Source organism: Saccopteryx leptura, chromosome 2 (assembly GCF_036850995.1).
Source record: "Saccopteryx leptura isolate mSacLep1 chromosome 2, mSacLep1_pri_phased_curated, whole genome shotgun sequence".
NCBI classification, from domain to species: domain Eukaryota; kingdom Metazoa; phylum Chordata; class Mammalia; order Chiroptera; family Emballonuridae; genus Saccopteryx; species Saccopteryx leptura.
The window spans coordinates 311369479-311395248 of NC_089504.1; the positions used below are offsets into that span (position 1 = coordinate 311369479).

The 25770-nt window shown below is 40.6% G+C and overlaps 1 protein-coding gene and 1 pseudogene across 2 annotated transcripts in view; one reads left to right on the plus strand and one right to left on the minus strand.

Moving 5' to 3' along the window:
• Positions 1-25770, plus strand: part of NUP205 (nucleoporin 205) — a 77002-nt gene that overhangs the window by 29765 nt on the left and 21467 nt on the right. The window contains exons 16-32 of one of the 2 annotated variants that reach the window (XM_066362774.1): positions 310-409; positions 1205-1342; positions 2800-2989; positions 3896-4016; positions 5059-5140; positions 5441-5605; positions 8380-8504; positions 14564-14678; positions 17838-17987; positions 18569-18640; positions 18969-19126; positions 19797-19877; positions 20708-20899; positions 21411-21678; positions 21773-21871; positions 24034-24182; positions 25412-25603. In XM_066362774.1, the coding sequence (XP_066218871.1) occupies positions 310-409; positions 1205-1342; positions 2800-2989; positions 3896-4016; positions 5059-5140; positions 5441-5605; positions 8380-8504; positions 14564-14678; positions 17838-17987; positions 18569-18640; positions 18969-19126; positions 19797-19877; positions 20708-20899; positions 21411-21678; positions 21773-21871; positions 24034-24182; positions 25412-25603 (2397 nt within the window). The remainder of the gene's footprint in view (positions 1-309; positions 410-1204; positions 1343-2799; positions 2990-3895; positions 4017-5058; positions 5141-5440; positions 5606-8379; positions 8505-14563; positions 14679-17837; positions 17988-18568; positions 18641-18968; positions 19127-19796; positions 19878-20707; positions 20900-21410; positions 21679-21772; positions 21872-24033; positions 24183-25411; positions 25604-25770) is intronic. The other variant, XM_066362775.1, reaches the window with a different exon arrangement.
• On the minus strand, positions 11352-12467 carry LOC136393540 (peptidyl-prolyl cis-trans isomerase D pseudogene; annotated as a pseudogene).

Here is a 25770-nt window from a genome sequence, read left to right on the forward strand (position 1 = left end):
AGGTCGCCAGCTTGAGCGTGGGCTCAACTGGCTTGAGCAAAAAAAAAAGCTCACCAGCTTGGACCCAAGGTCACTGGCTCAAGCAAGGGGTTACTCGGTCTGCTGAAGGCCCGCGGTCAAGGCACATATGAGAAAGCAATCAATGAACAACTAAGGTGTCACAGTGAAAAACTAATGATTGATGCTTCTCATCTCTCTCTGTTCTGTCTATCTCTCTCTCTCTCTGTCCCTGTAAAAAAAAAAAAAAGCCTAGCTTTGTCTCACCTTGGACTGTTTCATTGTGGTTGAAATACTTGTATCTTTCTGTAGTGGGAAGTGGCTGAAGTCGTTCTGGAGGTGTTCTATAAACTGCTCAGAGATTATGAGCCTCAACTGGAAGATTTTGTAGACCAGTTTGTGGAATTACAAGGTAATTGATTCTGTTACTTTTTTTTCCTTTATTTTATTTTTCCTTTTCCAAGTGAGAGAAGAGGAGATAGACAGACTCCCACATGTGCCCTGACCGGTATCTACCCATCAACCCACGTCTGGAGCTGATCCTCTGCCCAGCTGGGGCCATGCTCCCAACCAAGCTATTTTTAGTGGCTGAGGCATAGACTCCATGGAGCCATCCTCAGCACCTGGGGCTAATGAGCTTGAAACAGTCGAGCCATGGCTGTGGGAGAGGAAGGAGAGGGGAAGATGGGTAGAGAAGCAGATGGTCACTCCTGTGTGCCCTGACCGGGAATTGAACCTGGGATATCCACACACCAGGCCAATGCTCTACCACTGAGCCAACCGGCCAGGGCTAATTCTGTTACTTCCAAACAAGATGCCAGCTATTTTAAAAACTATATATAATTTATTAATTATATATTCTATATACTACATATTATTTCTGTTTATAAATTAAATTAGAATTTAAATCTTTTTTGTTCTTAGCAAGAGAAAATAAAGTAAAATTTTTTTGAATGGAAGACGAACATTGCTTTATACATTCTTTAGTGAGTTAACATATACTAGGAGGTGACTGGTTGCTTTGTGCAGATCAGCCTTTTGGGGAATTACCACTGTATACCATCTGTAACATTGTCTCTAAATTGAAACTTGGCCTTTATCTGTTCAGATACAATTTAATTCATAGGTCTCATACATTTCTTATAAATCAAGGGTACGAGAAGAATACTAATTCACCATCTCTTGGACTATGTTATGTTCTATTTAGGAGAAGAAATCATAGCCTACAAACCACCAGGTTTTAGTCTGATGTATCATCTTCTAAATGAGTCACCGATGTTGGAGCTCATTCTTAGTTTACTGGAAGAAGGCGTTAAGCAGCTCGATACCTATGCCCCTTTCCCTGGTACGTGCCTGAGTGTCTCTGTCTTGTCTTGAAAACAGTTTTGATATTTTCACCTTTTGTACACTGAGTGAGGGTTTGATATAACGAAATGATCTCTGAGGTTCCTTTTTCCTCTAAGATCTCTCTGTGGCTATAGTGGTGTGTTCAGGGAGCCATACAATGAAAGGAGATAAAAAGTGAAAGCAGGTAAGGGACAGAAACTCACTGTAACCATGTCTCATTGCAGGGTCTTCTGTAGGTCATTGTAATGAGCTTTCTTTCACTTTAACATGTTTAACATGCCTAAATTTAAATCTAAAGTAGTTTATATATATATATATATATATATATATAAATAAAAATATTATATATATATAATATTTGTAAAAGCACTCACTATAGTTCTTGGTACATAGTATTCAATAAGTTTTATTTACTATCATTATTACTACTAATTATTGTTTATTGAGTGCTGACTGTGCATTTTGTGCTTTTAAAAGCACATTATGTATTAACGCATTTAATCTGTAGGAAAGCCCTGTGTGGTAGATATTATTTCCAGTCAACAGGTAGGGACTTAACTTACAAAAAGGTCTCACATCTGTCACCAGCAAGTGTTAGGGCTGTGCCAGTAAGTGTCAGGGCTGCGATTTGAACCTTGACAGTTTGGCTTCAGAGCCCATGTGTTTTAAATTTGAATGAGGGGATAAGTGATCCTTGTTTATATTTTTAGCTTCTTTATTTTCCAAATTTTCCACAATGAGTATGTATAACTCTCAAACAGTTTTTCAGCCTTGGCACTGCCCATTGACATTTTGAGATGAATAACTTTTTTTTGTAGGTTGTGGGCGTTGTCCTGTGCATTGTAGGTCTCCACCCACTAGATGCCTGTAGTACTTGGCCAGTGTGACAACCAAAAGTGTCTCTAAACATTGCCACTGTCCTCTGGGGCCAAAATACACCCCTTCCCCATCTGACCATCTGGGAACCATTGCTCTAAATCAGCGATTTTCAACCTTTTTCATTGCATGGCACATTTATACTAGTTGCTAAAATTCTTTGGCATACCAAAAAATACATTTTTGCCAGTCTGACAAAAAAATAGGTATAATTTTGATTCATTCATACAGGAAGGCTGTTGTTATTCTTTTATTTGATAATCTAAAGGAAAAGAGGTCAGTGTCCCTAAGTAGTCATGTTTTAAAAATTCTTGCAGCATACCAATTGAAAGTCCCTGCTCTAAATAATTAGGGAAAAGATACAGAAACAATGACCTAGAAGCCATTACATGAAAATAATCTGAGTCACAAAAATTTCTTCGACTTCCATGAGTGAGCAGCCTTGTGAAGTTGCGACTGACAGTTTGAGAACTCGAGGGCTTTTTGAATCTAGAACTTTTCTTTTACCTTGTTTTCCTGAGACTTGACTCTGAGTTTCAAGGGTTTGCATGAATTCTAACTTCAGCCTTTGGTTACTAGGGAAGAAGCACCTGGAGAGAGCGGTCCAGCACTGCCTGGCGCTGCTCAACCTTACCCTGCAGAAGGAGAACCTCTTCATGGACCTGCTCAGGGAGAGTCAGCTGGCCCTGATCGTCGCGCCTTTAGAACAGCTCTTGCAGGGAATCAACCCCAGAACCAAGAAGGCTGATAATGTGGTGAACATTGCCAGGTAGGTGCCAGTTGCAGGTAGACAAATGATGAAATGAATCAGAGGGCTTTCTAGCTTTGGTTTCCAAATCTGGTCAGATCCCTAAAGCATCACTTTGTTATGGCCTCATTTTGTTCTTGTCTTCTTTAGCTCCTCTGATTTTAATTACTTTACAGGTTCTTTTTCTTCTAATTATTCTATGTCTTAAACATTTCCAAGAATAGAACGATACACAATCTTAATATTGTACGTCACTTGGAGAGAATTTGGATCGTGGTTTACTGGCAGGGTTCAGAGTTCCAGGACTTCTAGAAGCATCACTCTATCTATCTCTGCATTCAGCTTCCCCTTGCTTCCTCCCTGGGTGTGTCTGTCCAAACTTCCCCCTTTTATGAGTTCACTAAACACTGGATTAGCACCCTCCCTATTCACCTTAACTTGGTCGACTACCTCTCCAGAGACCCCGTTTCCAAGGTCACTGTGGGCTCAGATATCAGCATAGGAGTTTGGGAGGAACACTGTTCCACCCAGAAGATGCAGCATGTGTTCAGAAGGGAAACCATGGTCTAATTCCCCCAGAAGTGCTGTGTGAGTGGGATGAGCGCTGACTCTCAGTGTTCTTTATTGAGACTAGTGAGAAGCCGCATTTCATCACATTGCAGTAGTACCTTGAGATACGAATTTAATTCGTTCTGTAACTGAGCTCCTAAGTCAGTCAACTCGTATATCAAACTGACGATACTGGACCCGTGCGCCAACGCGCCAACTAGCGGCAGCTTCCCGAATCATGATTCGTATCTCGGAATTTCGCTCGGATCTTGAACAAAAATACGGATCGAGTCGCAGCTTATATCTTAAAAAGTCATATGTTGGTCTGTTCGTATCTCAAGGTACCACTGTACTCCTCAACTGTTTTCTTGTTTAAAGGTACCTGTATCACGGCAATACGAATCCCGAATTGGCCTTTGAAAGTGCCAAGATCCTCTGCTGTATCTCCTGCAACACCAATATGCAGATAAAATTGGTTGGAGATTTCACACATGACCAGGTGACTGATTTTGTTGTTAATTTTTGGTTCATTCTGAGTCCATATGGAAGTCACAATCTTGCTTTTGGGAAAATTCTCTAGGAGTTAGTATGTTTATATATATTGGGTGAAAACCTACTTGTGTAAGGGGCTATGATTTATATTTGAAGCACTGTAGTATTGATTATAGTTTTATTATATTATGTTACTATACGGGAGTCCTTGGGTTACAACAGTCTTGACATATGACATTTCAGGTTTATGATGCTCACTCCCATAAAAACTTAAAAAAATTGAGACGTGAGTGTTGTGGCTTAATCATTTTTGTCATTTTTTTTCTGTTACTACAATATAGTTTACAGAACAGTATATTTATTACTGATTTTCATACCCTGCTAAATTTCTTAAGGATTTGAGTAGTATCTAATCTCGCAGCCCAGAAATATAAAACTAGTGATAAGTAGATTTTTTTAAGATGAGAATTTTATTTTCTATTGTAATTAAGTGCCCATGGCATTTAGTATATAATGAAGAGGTCATAAAACAGCAATTTAATGGTATATTTTTAAAACAACTTGTGTGATTCTTTGGGAAAGAAGAATTAAGGAAGCAAGATTTGAAACCAATACACTTAAAATTTTTGTTTCTTTCATTTTTATAGAGCTAATTTATGGCAATTTAAAGATCTGAGTTTTCTATTAATTAAAAACGTAACTTAGGCCCTGGCTGGGTGGCTCAGTAGATAAAGCATTGGCCTGGCGTGCCAGAGGTTGTGGGTTTAACCCCTGGTCAGGACACGTATGAGAAGCAGTCAGTGAGTGCAAGACTACGTGGAACAACTAAGTGAAACGAGTTGATGTTTCTCTTTCTCTCCCTCCTCACTCCCCCTCTTAAATCAGTGGAAAAATTTTTAAAAAGTAATAACTACAATCTGATTACTTGGTTCAGATTTGCTTTTTTTATATATAGACAAATGTTTATAAGTATATATTATATTTATTATAGTTTCTCTAATATTTAGAAACTTTTTGTAATTTATTTTTTTATCATTATATGACTACAGACTATTAGTCAGAAGCTGATGGCTGGGTTTGTGGAGTGTTTGGACAGTGAAGATGCAGAAGAATTTGTGCGTGTAGATGAGGGTAAGTGTTAGGTTAACATGCGTTATTTTTTTATTTTATGTAAATACTTAATATAGAGGACAGTGTCATCTGTCCAGTGGTGACGTAAGAAACCTTAAAGAACTTGCCAGCGTGAATGTAGTATAAATGCGTAAGGCTGTTGGGAAACCTCTTAAATGAACCTGAGCTCAAGGAAACGGCTTACAAGGCAACTGAGACCAGAGGAAACGTGGCGGTTTGGAATAAAAGTTTTATATTTTTGAACTTGACTTCTGTTAACTTTTTACTGTTTGTAATTTCATTTGTGATTTTCCTGTTGAGGATCAGAACTTGAGAGGAGAGTAGCTGTAATCCGTCATGAAACAAGAATCCACATCTTGAACCTGCTCATCACCTCGCTGGAGCGCAACCCGCCCAGCCTTGCTCTCTACCTATTGGGCTTCGAATTGAAGAAACCCGTCAGCACCACCAACCTACAAGATCCAGGTACAGGCATTTACTCCGTCTTCTGTTTATGGAGCTAAGTAGTCTTGTGTGTGTGTGTTAGATAGAGGCAGAGAACGAGAGAGACAGGAACATCAGTCTGTTGTTCCTGTATGTGCCCTGACTGGGGATTGAACCGGCAACCTCTGAGCTTTGGGATGATGCTCCAACCAGCCGAGCTATCTGGCCAGGGCAGTAGTCATTTATTGAATGCTGGGCTCATGGGCTAATTCACTGAAAGAAATAACACTGGGGAACAATTTTTTTTTCATTTTCTGTTGCATGAGGTTTTAGAACTGTTTCTATATATTTCTGCATCACTGATTCCAAATCTGAAATCCATTTTTTGGTGCATGCTCTAGTTTTTATTCAATTTTAATTTCTTTTTGTTACAGTTAATGGCATGCATTGGTTTTTAAATTGGAGTTAAAGGGCAAAGACTCTTGGATTGAACATAACCACAAGGCAGTTACTGTTTTACAAACATCACTTTTACATAATTGTAGTTGTTTTTAAATGTAAAAAATTAGTATCTGATAAAAACACCATCTTATTTTGTCTTAAGATTGAATTATGGCTTCTTTGAGTAGGCATAAATGTAAGAATAGTCCTGACACCTTCTGTTATATATGTGGCTGTTACACACTTCAATGTCAAAGGCGCAGTATTTCATCATTTGTGACACGTGCATATATTGCCTATTTTCAAGTTCTCCTTGGCGATCAAGACAAGAATTGGGCTCCTCATATTGTGTGTCATAATTGTGAGGAAATGTTTCGTGACTGGACAAAAGGAAAACACAAAGGAATGCCTTTTGGTATTCCCATATTTTGGTGTGAACCCAAGAACCACAGCAGTGACTGTTATTTCTGACTGATCCATACAAAGGGCATCGGCAAGAAAAAATGGCATATGATTGCATATCCTAATATTCCTTCAGCAATACTACCTATCCCACACTCTGAGACACTCCCAGTTCCAGTTTTCAATGGTTTTATTTCTTCTAAGGACGAAGAAAGTGAACATGGTGATCAAGTGTATTTTGATAAGATGCATGAGGAAATGGTTGTAGAATCAGAAGGGTCTTTTTCTGATGCCAAGCAGTCATTAACCCCTCAGCAGTTTAGCCAACCCGAATTGAATGACTTAGTAAGAGATTTGGCCTATCAAAGAAAGCAGCTGAGTTATTAGCCTCCAGGCTTCAAGAAAAGAATGTATTTCACCAGTCAGCTAAAGTATTCCATTTCAGGAAGCAAATTTTTGTGAACAAATTTTTGTGGACTTTTTTTCCAAAGACAAACACTTGGTTTATTGTCATGATATCAGTAGTCTTCTCAGCCAGCTAGGTGTTACCACTTACAGTCTAACAGAATGGCACGTATTTCTTGACAGCTCTAAACGGAGTCTGAAGTGTGTTCTCCTACACAACGGTAATGTTTATGCAGCAGTTCCAATTGGTTATTCAACTAATCTGCGAGAAGATTATAATAACATAAAAATTGTCCTCGACTTTCTGAAGTATGAGGAGCATAACTGGATCATTTGTGTGGATCTTAAAATGGTAAATTTCCTGCTAGGACAACAGAGAGGTTTCATGAAGTATCCTTGCTTTCTGTGTTTGTGGGACAGCCAAGCTCAGGAGAAACACTGGACACAGAAGGAGTGGCCGAAACGTGAAGCTCTGGAAGTAGGGATGCAAAATATTGTGAATGAACCTGTAGTTAATCGAGACAGGATCATTTTTCCCCACTTCACATCAAACTTGGCTTAATGAAGCAGTTTGTTCAGGCTTTGAATAGAGAAAGTGAATGCTTTCAACATATTATTTCTGCTTCTCCTGCCTTGTCTTTCAAGAAGATAAAAGCAGGTGTATTTGATGGACCTCAAATTCAAACCCTCATACATGACAAAGAATTTTCCAGGAAGATGAATAAAGAGGAGAAAGCAGCATGGCAGTCTTTGGTGGCAGTTACAAAGAACTTCCTTGGGAACAAAAAAGCAGAAAACTATGAACTTCTGGTTCAAAGGATGCTGTTGGCTTTCCATGACATTGGATGTAACATGAGCATTAAGATTCACTTCCTAAACAGTCACCTTGATAAGTTTCCTGAAAATCTTGGAGCTATTAATGATGAGCAGACTACTGCTGAGCATCAAATGAGATTGTCCTCAGCAAGTACACAAATGCAAGAGCTACAAATGCAAATTTTTGCCTGAATAGAATTTAAATAAGTTTTGCACAAATTTTATGATTAAAATAAGTGTTTTAATATGTTCTATTTTGAAATTGTAGACAAATTCTGATGCAATCATATCTTCTAGTGTATTAGTGTATTTACTGCATTATATAAATTATATTTTCACAAAGATGCCCAAGAAGATATTCTACTTCATTATTTTAAACTAAATGTTGAAAATTTTACAATAAGATGAAAATCTAAAATCTTGAATTGCAAAAGAACTGTAGCTTACAGAGAAAAGCTGTCAGATTTGAGATCAGCACACTCAAATTAGGTAAGAACAAGTGTTTTTGTGGATGCAACAAAAATTTTGTTCCCCAGTGTAATGGATTGTGATGGTCCCATCTCTAGGACTTTAGGTCTGGACAAACTAATAAGCCTTAGAAAATGAGTATTTATCAATTCTTTATATCAATATCCGTAAGGCTGTTTACATTAGAGCAGGTGTTTATGGAATTTAGCTTTTATAAAGTTGTTTTCAGGTTTTTAATGTAGACATTTTAAAGGAAAAGTGAATTGTCTTTCGGTCTTACATAGGAGTTCTGGGTTGCCCTCGCACGTGCCTTCATGCCATCTTGAACATCTTGGAGAAAGGGGTGGCAGCGAGGACCGGCCCCGTGGCGGTGAGGGAATCGCCTCAGCTCGCTGAGCTGTGCTACCAGGTAGGCAGTGCTGTGTGCGGTAGCTCCTGAGAGAAGAAACTGAATGCAGTACTCAGATACGGTGCAGACATGAATGTGTAACAGGAACGCTGAGCTGAAATGAACTCATTTGTTAGTTTGACCCATCTTTCCTTTAAGGATAAAATTGGTAACACATAAACTCGAAGATCCTAAAGGTCTACACATCCTATATGTTGATAACTTGAGAAATGAGGGAAATTGGATTTTTGAGATGGATTTGACCAGGTCGTTTAGAAACCTTCCCATGGTGCTGTGGTGCTCCTTTCTGGTGAAGGGCACAGTGGATTGGGTTCAGAAGGCTCTTGGTTCCCATCTCTGCTCCTCACTAGCTGAGCTGCCTGGGGCATGCTGTGAAACATCTCTGAGGTTTTTAATCTGGGAAATGGGCTGTTGTGAGACTTAAATGAGAATGGAAGAATGTAAGTGAAACCACTTTTTAAGGACTGCAAATTATGCAGCCCAATAACTGTACGTAAGGTGGTAGAAAGTCAAATTATACAGTGTCAAGTTTGAACTGAAACGAGAAGTTTTGTTGACTTGTGTTTATTTTTGGTTTTGTTCATTTCACAAGTATTTTTTTTTTTTTTGTATTTTTCTAAAGCTGGAAACGGGGAGAGACAGACAGACTCCCGCATGCGCCTGACCGGGATCCACCTGGTACACCCACCAGGGGGCGATGCTCTGCCCCTTTGGGGCGTTGCTCTGTTGCGACCAGAGCCACTCTAGCGCCTGGGGCAGAGGCCAAGGAGCCATCCCCAGTGCCCGGGCCATCTTTTGCTCCAATGGAGCCTCAGCTGCGGGAGGGGAAGAGAGAGACAGAGAGGAAGGAGAGGGGGAGGGTGGAGAAGCAGATGAGCGCTTCTCCTGTGTGCCCTGGCCAGGAATCGAACCCGGGACTTCTGCACGCCAGGCTGACGCTCTACCACTGAGCCAACTGGCCAGGGCCATTTCACAAGTATTTTAAGAACTAGGCTTTATAAGATGCAACTAGTGTCTAAATTTAAGTGGCACCCCAATTCCCATTTTCATGGGAAGAAATGCATCATTTGCTGCTAGTGTCATAGATTTTTGTAATTTTTCCTTTTTTTTTTTTGTAATCATTTTACTATTTTCTTCTGTTCTCTTGCTTTCCAAACAACCTGTCACTAAAGCTAGGACTTCCTTTGGATCAAAATTAATTCTTCTTTAGTGAGGAAACAAGCTTGATGTACATTTGATTTTAGCACAGTGTTGGAGAATTTGGCAAACGCAGGTAGAAGCAGTGAGTAAACTTAGTCATCTAGCTAAGGGAGTTAGCGGGTGAAGAAAGAGACTGCAGCCTGATTGGAGACAGAATGGTGGCGAGAAGGAGAGGGAGGAGAATTTGACAGGCTGGAGCTCACTTGCCCTGCTCTGAGCCCTGCTAAGTTTTATTATGTTGGAACACAGGCTCTGGTTTGCCAGATCCTCTGATTTTAAAACTCTGTACTGGCCAAACAAAACATGTCTATACCAGCAGTCTGCCAGTGCATTACATATGCTCTGGAACTCGGCTGTACTCAAAATGTGGTCCAGCATTATCAGCCTGACCACCTGGGAGCTTGTTAGTGCCGAAGCTCAGGCCCCGCCCCAGACCTGCAGAGCCAGAGTCTGAATCTGCCTGTTAACAAGAATACTGCTCCATTTGTCGTGAAAGATGCTTCGGTCACCTGTCGGTTTATGCTTCAGAGAAATATTCAGACCTCTAAAAAGAGCTGGTTTGTTTAAAGAAATCTGATTGTAGCAAAATGAAATAATTTGGGCCTTGTTGATACTTTCACCATCCAATAATATAAGGCTTTCTGGGTGATAAGTCAAGACTGAGCCTTGTGTCTTTGCAGACTTGCTCGCTCTCTTTAAATTAAGAATGAGCTCAGGCCCTGGCCTGTTGGCTCAGTGGTAGAGCGTCGGCCTGGCGTGCGGGAGACCCGGGTTCGATTCCCAGACAGGGCACACAGGAGATGCGCCCATCTGCTTCTCCACCCCTTCCCCTCTCCTTCCTCTCTGTCTCTCTCTTCCCCTCCCGCAGCGAGGCTCCACTGGAGCAAGGATGGCCCAGGCGCTGGGGATGGCTCCTTGGCCTCTGCCCCAGGCACTAGAGTGGCTCTGGTCGTGACAGAGCAACGCCCCGGTGGGCAGAGCATCGCCCCCTGGTGGGTGTGCCGGGTGGATCCCGGTCGGGCGCATGTGGGAGTCTGTCTGACTGTCTCTCCCCGTTTCCAGCTTCCGAAAAATACAAAAAGAAAAAAAAAAAAAAGAATGAGCTCATATCAGTATTTCTAAACTGTAAACAAAGGGGAACTGAAGTGTCAAAGGGAACCCATTAGAGATCATACACAATACACAACACCTCTTATATTTCTTTCTTTTTTTATGTTTTTTTAATATTTTTCTGAAGCTGGAAATGGGGAGGCAGACTCCCGCATGCGCCCGACCGGGATCTACCTGGCACGCCCACCAGGGGGCGATGCTCTGCCCATCCAGGGCGTCACTCTGTCGCGACCAGAGCCACTCTAGCGCCTGGGGCAGAGGCCAAGGAGCCATCCCCAGCGCCCGGGCCATCTTTTGCTCCAGTGGAGCCTCGGCTGCGGGAGGGGAAGAGAGAGACAGAGGAAGGAGAGGGGGAGGGGTGGAGAAGCAGATGGGTGCCTCTCCTGTGTGCCCTGGCTGGGAATCGAACCCGGGACTTCCTCACGCCAGGCTGACGCTCTTCCACTGAGCCAACTGGCCAGGGCCCACCTCTTATATTTCTTATTGCCTTTATACAATCAATGTATGATATTAAAGCAAAACTGAATTAATTCCTTGTTAAGCCAGTGTTTTTGCATACGCTGCCTTCTCTATCTTTCTGTGCCTTTATCTTTTTGTTGGATTTTCAGCAGTCCGTCTGGATAGCTTGATTTCCCTGTACTATCCCCTGAGCTTTCCTAAGATCAGCCAACACTTGATTGTATTCTTTTCGTCCTTGTTACCCCTGAGCTCTAAAGTACAGTGCTTTGGTATTTGATGGATCTGTTTCAAGAGCCTTCAAACAATGCCGATTACTTCCTGCCATTTGACATCTTTAGTTTACAAGCTCCAATTGTCAACACACAGCTTAAAGCTGCAGGTTGCAACTTTGATCTATCTGCTTTCTCAATAACAGCCTTTGACCTTTCCACATATCTTAAAACTTTTTAATATTTTTTTTAGTAGCCATCTCCCAGTTGTGGGATTGAAAAATACATTTCCAATAGGTCTTATGTTATTAATAATAGTTAGTCTACATCTTTTAAATCTTTATCTGCATCTGTGGGGAGATCTGGGTGACTGTCCCTGGAACAGTCTTTTGGGAATACTCCGCCGCCACCCCTTTCCTTCAGTTCTCTGCATTCAGCAATAATGCCCAAGTTGGCAGGTTTTTGATTTTTCACTTCTGCGTTTTCCAGAATTTTTGCCACGTTCATTCCTTTAATTACTTGGCTAAATACCACATTTCCCATCCAAATGAGGAGTTGGAACTGTGATAAAACTGAGAACCATTTTTACTGCAGCCTGCATTTGCTGTGCTCAGTAAACCCTCCTGGTTATGCTTGTAATAGAAATTTTTATCTTCACCTTTTTCACCATAAATACTTTCTCCACCTGCCCCATTCTGATTTGAGAGTTTTCCACCTTGAACTACAAATTTCTTAATGCCTCGATGGAATGGGCATCCTTTGAAACGGAAAGGTTTTCTAGTGGCAGGTCCAATTCCTTTTTCTCCTGTACGCAACGCACGAAAATTTTCTCCAGTTTTGGGTACAATATCTGCAAACAGTTCTGAGAATTTGACTAACTCACTTACCTCCCGTGTCCATTTCAAAGAAGACTTGGGGTTACTGGGGTCGGAGGGTTTAGCTCCTGGAGACAGGTGCGACATTTTGGCTCACAGACACATTTCTGAGCAGGTGCAGAGCATCTTGTGGTCCCCGGCAGCCGAAACCCGAGAGCAGCTCTTGGCAGACACCAGACGGCTGGCTACTCTGTTCTTTTTAAGGATGGAGGGTTTTTTCTACCTGGTCTTGGAAACGAGGAGGGGTATTTTGGGCACACCCCTGTGAAATGTCTGGTGTGCTGTGGGCGCTTCTGTGTCCTCCCTGTAACAGTGGAGGAGGGTCTGTTCTCCTATCTTCTTCACTGGCCATCTGATACAAATAACTAGCTTTTATTTTGTTTTGAGAACTTCCAATTAGCCTATCAAGTTTTTTTTCTTTATAGAGCATTAAAACAATGTCAAGGCTGTTTAAAAGACAAGAATACATCTGCAACAGAACCATTTAAGTTTCCCTTGTGTTCCCTTATCTTTTTCTCATGTATACACATTGTTTATTTGGTTATACTCAGTAGACATACAGTTATGTGTCCTTTTTCCCCTCTCAGGGTATAAACTTTATATGCAGCCACAATGTAAAATTACATTTTGATTGTTTTCAGTTTTTTTCCCCCCTCTGCTTTATATGTTTAAGAATATATTTCTAGATATGGATTTACAGACAATTGTCATTCATTTGTTTTATGTATTTACAGTGAATACTGAATTGGCCAGTATCGAACCATTGCTCCTAGAGAAACTCGGGTCAGAATCCTGCTTGTCTCTGGCCTCAACATTTTTTCAGCTGATGACTCTCTAACTTTGTCTTATGTTTGGTTCTGTCTCTAGCCACTATTTCATGTGTATTCTTCATTCATTAACACCGAGTTCACGGCCAGCAGCACAACTCATGCCTGAAGGAAGCTTAGCCAACATTTTATTTTCTCTAAAGCACATCACAGCCTTTAATAAGTATTTATAAAGTGACTCATGAATGAATGAAAGTTCTCACTACCACTTTGCTAAATACTGGGGTTTGCTTTTACATTTAAATTTTTTTCTAATTTGCAGGAGAGGCCTGTCTTATCATTGCCTTAATTTTTTTTTAATTACTGAAAAAGGTGAACATTTTTCTTTGATTACTGGCTACTTTTGTTTTTTCACATGTAAAATGTGTTTTGTTTGTTTGTTTTTTGCCATTTTATCTATTTGGCTCTCTTAATGATATTTATATATTCAATGGAGATCTTGATACATATTATAGCTGTTCACTTTTTTCTCACGTTTGATATAAAAGCATTTACTCCTAATTCTATTATTTTCTGTTAAATTTTTATTTAGAGTTTATATTTCTCATTTATTTGAATCTTTAGATCTTTGTAATTCTTAAATTGCTTCAATTCTGATAAATTTATTATCTTCCTAAGGTTGGGGTAAAAAAAACAATACAACTATGGTTTTCAGAAGTTACTTCTAAGTAACATGCTACTAATAATAGTTAAAATACTGAAAGGTGTTAATTATCAGTATGTACATGTATTAAAACATATATTTAGAGGGCCCTGGCCGGTTGGCTTAGCGGAAGAGCATCGGCCCGGCATGTAGAAGTCCCCGGTTTGATTCCCAGCCAGGGCACACAGGAGAAGCACCCATCTGCTTCTCCACCCTTCCCCCTCTTCTCTCTCTCTCTCTCTCTTCCCCTTCTGCAGCAAGGCTCATTGAAGCAAAATTGGCCCGGGCACTGAGGATGGCTCCATGTCCTCTGTCTCAGGCACTAGAGTGGCTCCGATTGCAGTGGAGCAATGCCCCAGCGCGGCCGAGCATCGCCCCCTAGTGGGCATGCACCCGGTGCATGCGGGAGTCTGTCTGCCCACCCCCCTTCTCACTTTGGAAAAATACAAAACGAATAAAAACAAAAACAAAAAAACATATATTTAGAGTCATTTCAGGGGTAGTCCTTAAGTAATGTCTCTATCACTCTCAACTGTATTTTAATATATCTTTTTGAGTTAAGTTGCTACGGGCTGCTTATAACTCTGGACTTCTGAGTCTTATACCTGTGTTTACCCATTTTGCTTGAGTTGTTGATGGGTCTTAGTGTCCACTTCGTAGACCTCAGTTCACATTTTATGTTAAGATGTATTTTTTTAAAAATAAAACTGACCTGGGATGTTCTTTTAATTTTCAGGTGATCTATCAGCTCTGTGCGTGCTCCGATACGTCGGGCCCTACTATGCGGTACCTGAGAACCAGCCAGGACTTCTTGTTTTCTCAGCTGCAACATTTACCTTTTTCTAACAAAGGTAGGATATTATTTTTCCTTAAAACAAATGTGTAAAGTCCTCAGTTGAGTGGTTTTACTTATATGTAACTTTTGGGAATTATAGTTACATTTGTGGAATTTTGTTCTATTTTTTGTTACTTGCTTGTTTACTTGGGTTGCTTTTGTAGTTTGTGCTAGGTAAGACCGATGTTTTAGCTGTTAGCACAAAATTATTTAAAAATAGTCTTTAAAGATGGAATTTGACCATTTTCCTAACAAAATTTAAAATTGCGTTGAAGGATAAGAAAATATCTCTAAGAAAATTCTGGAAATTTAGATTTTTTTTTGAGTAAAAATTGTTTTATAAAAATCTGTTTTACTTTTGTTTCTTGTCTGTATATGTAAATTAATTATGTCTTGAAATGATAAATAGAAAGCTAGTTATGGTGAAAACTATTTATAACTTAGTTTATTGACCTAACCAATATAATAATCTCAGGCTACCTATATTTTATAGGATTCTACATTATATAATTTTCTTTTTTTTTTTTTTTTTTTCAGGGACAGAGAGAGAGTCAGAGAGACGGATAGATAGGGACAGACAGAAACGGAGAGAGATGAGAAGCATCAATCATCAGTCTTTCGCTGCGACACCCTAGTTGTTCATTGATTGCTTTCTCATATGTGCCTTGACCGCGGGCCTTCAGCAGAGTAACCCCTTGCTCAAGCCAGCGACCTTGGGTCCAAGCTGGTGAGCTTTTTTTGCTCAAACCAGATGAGCCTGCGCTCAAGCTGGCGACCTTGGGGTCTCGAACCTGGGTCCTCTGCATCCCAGTCTGACGCTCTATCCACTGCACCACCGCCTGGTCAGGCTATAATTTTCTTTTTGATCAATTTTTGTTGTTGTTGATCAATTTTTTAAGACAATTTTTTTTTTTTTTTTACAGAGACAGAGAGAGAGTCAGAGAGAGGGATAGACAGGGACAGACAGACAGGAACGGAGAGATGAGAAGCATCAATCATTAGTTTTTTGTTGCACATTGCGACACCTTAGTTGTTCATTGATTGCTCTCTCATATGTGCCTTGACCGCAGGCCTTCAGCAGACCCAGTAACCCCTTGCTGGAGCCAGCGACCTTGGGTCCAAGCTAGTGAGCTTTTGCTCAAACCAGATGAGCCTGTGCTCAAGCTGGCGACCCTGGGGTCTCGAACCTGGGTCCTCAGCATCCCAGTCCAACGCTCCATGCACTGCACTACCGCCCGGTCGGGCTTAAGACAATTTTTAAAATTCATATTCTATTCATACGGTGGTGGTCTATTGAGTTTTTTAAAGTTTATTTTGTAGCATCTTTATATTTTAGGAAATCCAGGCTTACTGATTTCACAATAATTTTCATTACTGGTGATCATCAGCTGATTTACTTAGAGTGATGGTATGAGAGACCCTGGGGAATTAGCCAATGACAAAATTTTTTCACTTTATTTTTATAAGTGTATCTTATTTTTAGTCCCAAGAGTTGTTTATATTAGAAGCTTTTTAGAAACTCTCTTTTATGTCTAATTGGAAAGAAAAGTTAATATTGCCTGTTATGATATCTGTTTTTAAAAAATTGATTTAGCGTTGCCCATTATTTTGTTTGTTTTTTTACAGAGACAGAGCGAGAGTCAGAGAGAGGGATAGATAGGGACAGAGAGACAGGGACGGAGAGAGATGAGAAGCATCAATCATTAGTTTTTCATTACGACACCTTAGTTGTTCATTGATTGCTTTCTCATATGCGCCTTGACCATGGGGCTACAGCAGACCGAGTAACCCCTTGCTCAAGCCAGTGACCTTGGGTTCCAGTTGGTGAGCTTTGCTCAAACCAGTTGAGCCCACACTCAAGCTGGCAACCTCAGGGTCTTGAACCTGGGTCCTCTGCATCCCAGTCCAATGCTCTATCTGCTGCACCACCGCCTGGTCAGGCGCCCATTATTGTTATTACCATATATAGTCATAGTAATAATAGTAATATTTGATGTTTTATGTTTATACTGTCACAATTGAGGACTTCAAAGCTAGGTATATTAACATGTTATTGGATTCAAAAACTTACATAAGTGATTTCTGACCTTAATTATATGGTTGATTCATTTGAAAAAGTTTTAATATGCACAGAGGGAGGGGCTCAGCCCTTCCTGCCAGCCGCTTTCTCCTGGCCACCACGGTGCCCAGTTCCTCTCTCTTCCTCTTGGTGTGGTTTGTATCACCACCCTTTTCTTTCTTTTCTTAAGATTTTATTTATTGATTTTAGAGAGAGGAAAAAGAGAGAAAGGAGTGGGGAGGAGTGGGAAGCATCACCTTATAGTAGTTGCATCTTATATGTGCCTTGACTGGGCTAGCCTGGGGTTTTGAACCAGTGACCTCAGCATTCCAGGTCTATGTTTTATCTACTGCGCCACCACAGGTCAGACCCCACCCTTTTCTTGATGAACTTGAGGGCCCACTTGTCCCTGGAGACCTTGAGCTGCTCCATGGCCCTCTGCTCATAAAGGGTGAAGCCACACACCACCCCCCAGTCACGCCCCGCATGGACTTGGTGTGCTTGGTGAGGTGCCTCAGCGGCACTTGTGCCTCGGCCTGCTCACGTTCCTGGTCATGTCGTGGACCTTGTTGAGCCCCACGCCGTAGGGCAGTGCACGCCATGGCTGCTGCAGCAGCAGACCCATCCCTAATGAGATGTCTAACCAAATGTCCTCGGTTATCTTGAGAGCTGTCATAAAGTTACACAGTTCGAATTAATATTTAAGTTTTAAAATGTATTTGTTTTGTGAAATAAAAATCAAGCTGTGATAGTTTTTAAGTATTTTTAACTTCTTATATGATATTTGAGAACTTAAAAAAATATTATGTTCTGTATAATGTGAAAATGTGACAGACTAGAATCCTGTAGTTCTGTGTGAAATTATCCTGGTAACGGAAACTTGAGTCTCTTGTTCTGCATTTGCTTTAGCTCATGTTATATAGACAGACATTGCCTTATTTTTTCTCCTTTGGCATCTTTTTATTTTAACTTTACAAAGTGATAAATTATATTGCCAAGTTTCATAAATTATTAACTATGTTACTTGAGAGTACATCTGATGAATTACAGAATTTAGGTCTGTTCCGATCTTGTGTTATTGTTTTGGGGAACTAACCTTAGGTGTTTCACTTCCAGAATATGAAATATCGATGTTGAACCAGATGTCGTGGCTGATGAAGACCGCCTCCATAGAGCTGAGGGTCACGTCTCTGAACCGCCAGAGGTCACATACCCAGAGGCTCCTGCACCTGCTGCTGGATGACATGCCTGTGAAGCCATACTCAGGTGGGCACGGGAATGTTGACATCTGTCACTGGGCCACTGGACAGCTGGGTGGGTGCCAGCAGAGAGCCGAATCCTGTGCTTAGTGTGTGATGACAGGCCAAACAAGTGCTTTCTTGTGCCCTTAGAATTTTTTCCTTAAAACACAAATAAAAATCATCCCATAATTGTCACTTTATTATTGTTTGAAACATCCACACTTTGCTGTATTCATATACAAAGATATTCAGTGGAGTTTTGTCACACAAAGCCAGCATGACCCAAGATATTTTACTGTATATTATATATGCAAATTAAGCAGAAGCTTTTCTAATCATCTCTTGGGCATGATTGGGTCCTGCCTCTTTTGGAGTTCTGATTATCCTCTTTTCAGTTGTGAAGTGGATCCCATAAGGACAGAAAGAATTAGAGGAATGCCGTTTGTAAGCCCTCATCGTCTTTGCATTTTAATGATCTGTTTGCACAGGGCTCTTTGACCTAGAAGCAATGGCCTAGAAATAAACTACTTTACGTTTGTTATTTTCAAATAAATTTTACAAGTATGTTCTTTTCCTGATCTGTGATTATTGCTGCTGCTCCCACAGATGGTGAAGGAGGAATGGAAGATGAGAACAGGTCAATCTCTGGGTTCCTTCACTTTGATACTGCTACCAAAGGTAGAGCCCTGAGTTCATGATAAATGTATAGATGGATATAAAATGACATAAAAGTTCAAGAGATAATTATCATGCTTGTATCTTCCAATTCTTAACTGGTATAGATAAGCTACCTGTCATCTAAAAAAAGATGTAACTAGGATGATGTGGTGAGAAAAAATATTTTTGCAATTAGATGTATTAGAAATAAAATGAAATTTATTTTGAGATTACAGTTTCTAGACTAATGCCCTCTCTGAATGTAGCACCCACTGTCTTTGATTCGAGTACAGTGGTTTGCTCTTCTCTGTGTCCCCAGGAAAATTGAACTACTTTTTATTTTTTCCAGTACGTAGAAAAATTTTAAGTATTCTTGACTCAATTGACTTCAGTCAGGAGATCCCTGAGCCTTTGCAGTTGGATTTCTTTGATCGGGTCCAGATCGAACAGGTGATTGCTAACTGTGAACACAAAAATTTACGGGGACAGACGGTCTGCAACGTCAAGGTAAGGACAGCTTTCAAGTGTGTGTGGTATCAAGTGTTTGAGCCTATGAGTTATCAGACAAAAGTACAATCATACAGTGGTTGTTTTCTAATAGAGATACTGGTTTATCGGGGAATCAAGCTGAATAGACCACACTCACTTTACCTGTTTATTTTATTTTATTTTATTTTTATTTATTCATTTTATAGAGGAGAGGGAGAGACAGAGAGAGAGAAGGGGGGGAAGAGCTGGAAGCATCAACTCCCATATGTGCCTTAACCAGGCAAGCTCAGGGTTTCGAACCGGCAACCTCAGCATTTCCAGGTCAACTCTTTATCCACTGCGCCACCACAGGTCAGGCCCACTTTACCTGTTTAAAGGGTTCCTCGTCACCTCTCTTAGTCACGCTGCCTAGCTGTAACAATGGAGTGGTTTTCACCGTGTTATGTACTTTCTACCAGGTAAACGGTAGTGGCCTCACTGTAGGAAGAAGATAACCAAGGCATTTGCACTAACTTACCTGCCCCAGAGGCTCTGGTGACCATTCTCGAATGTTGATTAGATAGTAGACAGAGTATATCTGAAGGTATCTGGCACTTTCCTCTAGGGCAGTGCATAGCAATTACTAGGGGTTAATGCTCTAGCTGTGTCTGAAATGGTCTTATTTTTCTCTCTTGACCCACTGATGTAGCTTCTTCATAGGGTTCTTGTAGCTGAAGTGAACGCCCTTCAGGGTATGGCGGCCATAGGACAGAGACCGCTGCTCATGGAGGTAAGCCTGTCATGTCTGTGTTAGTTTTCGCCTTGGAACTACTTTAACCACTTAAATTGTCAGCGGGAAATAATGCAATAAATTGACTTGTAGTTCATTAATGAATAAATTACTTAAAAATGAAACGAATGGAATCTTTGATTTTTGACTTTAAAACTGTTACCAACTGAACTGAAGCTAAGGTCTGGGTGCCAGAATGAATAACATTTTTTCTGCCTGTCTAGTTAAGGATCAGCAGCCTGCCCTTAGTGTGTGTTAGATGCCACCTGCTCCCTGTCAGTGAGGGAGGAAGGAGTCATTTGTCATGAAAAGTAGGGAGTGTGGGTAAGAGGTCAGGAGGGAAGAACCACATACGTGGAAACACAGCTGGCCAGGCCAGAGCGAGAGGCAAAGAAACAAAAGATGGAAACGTATTGTTGAACTTGGGTGTTAGGCAACTCCAGTGTCCAGAGTTAGTATGAGTAGATAGCTGCAAGGAGGAAGAAGATGGGGCTAAAAAACTGAGTTTTACCCGTACTACCTTTGCTCTCGCCATGCGCGCATGCTCTCTCTCTCTCTCTCTCTCTCTCTCTCTCTCTCTCTCTCTCACACACACACACACACACACATACACACACACACACCAGACATATATATTACTTTTCATAGCACTGGCCACCAGTGTAACATGGAAAGTTCTCTGCTGACTGGCATATGTATGGAAGGTTTCCAAAATATACTATAAATGCTTTCACAGTAACTGGCAGTGAAACTATAAGAACCTGTCGGCTGTGGGTAAAGGACTTGATTCGCCTCATGTTAACCTTGTCGTTGGACCTGTCTGGCGGCAGGAAATCAGCACTATCCTGCAGTACGTGGTGGGAAGAAACAAGCTGCTGCAGTGTCTTCATGCGAAACGGCACGTGCTGGAGTCCTGGCGGCAGCTGGTGGAGATCATCCTGACGGCGTGTCCGCAGGACCTCATTCAGACGGAGGACCGGCAGCTGATTATCCGTGATATTTTACAAGATGTGCACGATAAGGTGACATATTTCCTAAATTATTTGTTCTGCTGAACAGATATTTATACACGTAGTTTGCCAGTCTCCTTTTTTTTCCATTTTAGAGTAGGAGTAAGTCAAGCTGCACAATGCCAATGTTGAGACTTGCTTTGAGAAAGGTATTAGTTCTACACAGTGGTCGCTCTCAACCACGTATGTATCAAAATGACTTAGGGAGTTTTTAAAAAAATCCATATGGACAGAAATTCACCCCAGACCTATGGAGGGGGCCACTCTAGCGATGAGGCCATTGATGTGATTTGCCATTAAAGACCTCCTAGGAAATTCTGATAGGAATCCCTTTTGGTTAAGAACACGTTACCTAGCATCATATTACATTTCTCTCTCTCTCTCTATTAGGTTTTATTTTCTTTGAACAGTTCACTGATATTCTTATATTCTTATGGTAGCCGAAAAGCTAGGCATATACAAAATCTGTTCATGAGTGGAGTAGAAGGCCAGAGCCTCACTCTGATCTGTCTTCTGCTTTGAGATCCTGGATGACGAGGCCGCGCAGGAGCTGATGCCCGTGGTAGCCGGCGCCGTGTTCACCCTGACGGCCCACCTGAGCCAGGCCGTGCGCACAGAGCAGAAGCAGCCGCTCGCCCTGGGGCCCGGGGAGGCGCATTACGCTTTCATGCTCGAGAGTCCTTTCCCCGCCCCTTCCCTGGCAGACAACCCCCTGGTGGACTTTACTTCCATCGGAGATTCTTCACTACACATCATACTGAAGAAACTCTTAGACTTCATTCTGAAGACAGGTCTTTTGCATCTAAATTTTTGATAAATTACAGCTTTTGTATCTGTTTTACCTTGAGTTTGGAAAAAGGTTTTTACTTGACTGTGATTCCCGAGGTGGCGGATTCCAGCGCGTGAGGACGCACCTGTATGGCTCTCTGCTCTATTACCTGCAGATCGCCCAGAGACCGGATGAGCCGGACACCCTGGAAGCTGGTAGAGTTTGATCTCTGATCATTTTCTGGTTTTAGAGATCGGTTAGATTTTAAAGAACTTTTTATCTTTGTCTAAGCCAGCGGTTCTCAACCTGTGGGTTGCGACCCCGGCGGGGATCAAATGACCAAAACACAGGGGTCGCCTAAAGCCTCTGGTCTAAGCAGAGCTGTAATAAAGAAGTCTTTATGGAATTATTAAAGCATGTACTCTAAAGTAGAGGAAGAATGTTTAGTGTTCCACAGTTACGAAGGCAGTACACAAGTACTATGGAGACACACTCAAACACGACCTTAGCTTGTGTTTTTATAACGTGCCCTCTTGTCCCCGGTCCATTGCACACCGGTGCCACATTGTGTGTGTCGTCCTTCCTTCCTCTGTGGTGCATCCCAGCACTTATTTGAGCAAATCTTTTAAATGACTGTTTTTTCAAAGCATGGAAGCAACATTATTTTCAGTTTGCTTTATTTGTAGGCAAATGAATTATTTTTTACTTTTATATCAAAAAGTGTTGTGTCAAATAATCTTTTAATAAGCCCATGTATTTTTCAAGAAGACGTCACGTTGGAATTTCTATGACAAGAGCATGCACACTTTTCTTTTAATAGAGCCTTTTGACTACCTCTACCATTGACATGTTCATCAATAATATGTATATGTCTTTTTGTACTAATGGGAGGTTTTTCTTGGACAGAGTCCAAGAAATGGAGTTTCTTGTTCAGAATATATGCATAAATGCTGCTTTCTAAAATGTAGTTAATGTTTGTAATTAATAGTAATAAGCCAGATTCTTTGGTCTCCAGATATGAAAAATATTTTGATAGTTCAACTGGCCAGTCAGTGTACAATCCTCTATGCCAGTTTTTCAGGTTTGTAGGAACTTGTATAAGCACCTTCTGATAGTGGACTTCTGTGTTCTTCTGAGAACCTTATGAGCATTTTACTTTTTTCTATTTTCTCTTTGAGTATTTGTTATTTTGTACATAGATTCTCTGTGTATAAGACTCAGATTATCTCATATTATTTTTTACAGGCTATATATTTTTACATAATACCTTTCTTAGCAGGTAATAGCCAAATGATGTGTTTATAGAAATACCCTACCCACTTGATACACAATATTTTAAGGTCATTAGAAATAATAGTTCAGAGAAGCTTTATAAATAGATAGGAGTTGTTTTTTTTAAAGAGGTAGCAATGGGGATCCCACTCCTTTCCCCAACACGTCTAAAATTTTTAACATTGTTATTTAGTTGAATTGGAAAAATCACCACTTAACCACTAGGTGGCGCTATACATCATGATTTTTATAAGACCTTATCAAAATTTGGTAGTGTGACTTGAAAATTCTTTGTTTTTATTTTTCAAATGATCTATTTTTAGAGTAATTTCATCACTTAATTAGTTTTTTCTTAGCTATAATCACTGCTTATTTTTACTTATTTTAACTCAGGAAGTACTTTTACCCCCTAGGTCTGGTCGGCAAACAGTGGCTCGCGAGCCACATGTGGCTCTTTGCCCGTTGAGTGTGGCTCTTCCACAAAATACCACCTGTGGGTGCTACCTTGATAAGGAATGTACCTACTTATATAGTTTAAGTTAAAAAAATTTGGCTCTCAAAAGAAATTTCAATCGTTGTACTGTTGATATTTGGCCCTGTTGACTAAGGAGTTTGCCGACCACTGCCTAGGTAATAGTGTTTTTAAGTTTCTAATTAGAGATATGTATTAAATTTAATAAGTTTTTATTGAGCAAATACTTTTGTAGCAGACACTGTACCTACTTTTTGTTTTGTTTTAAAGCAAAACTGAATTTTAATGTTTATACACTTTTTTTCCATACCACTCTTACTTTAACATAACCATATGTACTAGGTGGTGGGCACCCACTGTTTTCTCTGTTTTATGTCAAAGCTCTCTGACTTAGAGACTGAGTGAATTGTTTGACAGAGCTGAGAATTAGAATTCGGTAATAAGATTCATCTATTTGTTTCTCTTGACTGTAACACCTCACATTGTCATATTTGTAGTCTTTTTGTAATCGGTAATTTTCCCTGACTATAATTTGATAGATAATACCTACCAGCATGTTTACATGAATGTAATGATTCAGTGACCAAATTGCTTTTTGGAGTGCTTAAAATTTTTCTGTTGTCACCGTTTTAGCCAAAAAAACAATGTGGGAAAGGTTGACAGCCCCTGAAGACGTGTTCAGTAAGTTACAGAGGGAAAACATCGCCATCATCGAGAGCTACGGCGCTGCCCTCATGGAAGTGGTCTGTCGAGACGCTTGTGATGGCCATGAGATTGGAAGGGTACAGTATTAACATTGAATCAGTATTTTGACTTATGAAGGCGTAAACTGATTCCACTTTTCAAGTGTATCATACATACTGAAAATTATTTTCTGTAGTGTATTTTAGTGAATTATGCTAAATTTGCTATAATTTGGAATTTTTATTTTGTTTAGTCCTGTTTTTTTTTAATTTTATTTAGAATCTCCATTAGTTCAGAATTTTTCCTCAGAGCGATCTTTTCATTGATCTTGCGGTTGCCCTGACACTACTAGAAATGGTGCCGCAGGTGACTTCCTGCTAGTGGAAAATTACAGAGCATGTGAACCAGGTTTTTGGGAAACCGTGGGAAACAGGATTTTAAGAAATGGGGTAAAATATAAACTGCAGTAAATTTTGAATTATGTTTTCTTTTTTTAAATTTAAGTGAAAGAAGGGGAGATAAAGTGACAGACTCCAACATGTGTCCAGACTAAGATCCACCTGGCAACCCCATTTGGGGCCAATGCTCTTTGCCCATCCAGGGCTAGCAACTGAGCTATTTTTAGTGCCTGAGGCGGAGGTGCCATAGAGCCATCCTCAGCGCCTGGGGCGGATGTGCTTGAACCAATCAAACCATAGCTGTGGGAGGGGAAAAAAGAGGGGGGGGCATAGGGAGGGGGAAAAAAGCAGATGGCCACATCTCCTTTGTGCCCTGACCAGGAATCAAACCCAGGATTTCCACATGCCAGGCTGACACTCTACCACTGAGCCAACTGGACAGGGCTAATTCTGAATTATGTTTAAAAAAATGTTTGTGTTCGTATACATGGGAAAAAGGGAGGATATAGAGCAAAATGAATTAAGTGTGTTTATCAGACAGTTTATCAGTCTATATATCTTCTATGTACTTTCCTATGTTTTTTATAATGAATGTGTCAAATTTTAGCTTTAGAAATAAAAGGCTTTTTTGAAGAATTTTTGCCTCACTAAATAATGTTTAGATTCTGCTGAAATATATTTAATGCCATTATTTTAATGTATTAGGTTTTGTTTCAGAAATAAAACTTTATCCTGAAATTTTTCCTTTTATCAATCAAGATTTTGGATATATAATTTTCAATTTCTCAAAAAAAAAGAAGAAACAAAAGAAAGTTTTATCACAAGCAGTGATTCTTCTTGTGAGAAGAGATGTGATATTTCCAGATGAAGGCCGTTTCTGTCCTTGGGCGTGTAGTCACCTGCATGTCTTGCACTCTGATTGTCCTCAGATGCTGGCGCTGGCTCTGCTGGACCGGCTCGTCTCAGTGGACAAGCAGCAGCAGTGGCTTCTGTACCTGTCCAACAGTGGTTACTTGAAGGTGCTGGTGGACAGCCTGGTGGAAGATGACCAGACGCTGCAGAGCTTGCTCACGCCACAGCCCCCGCTGTTAAAAGCCCTTTATACCTACGAATCCAAAATGGTAAGGCTTTACATTCATTTGAGGTTTGATCCACCATTCAATTCTTGGGGTGAAAAATATAGTAAAGAGCATTTGGAATGTTTCTATCATATAAGCCAGGGGTCCCCAAACTTTTTACACAGGGGGCCAGTTCACTGTCCCTCAGACCGTTGGAGGGCCGGACTATA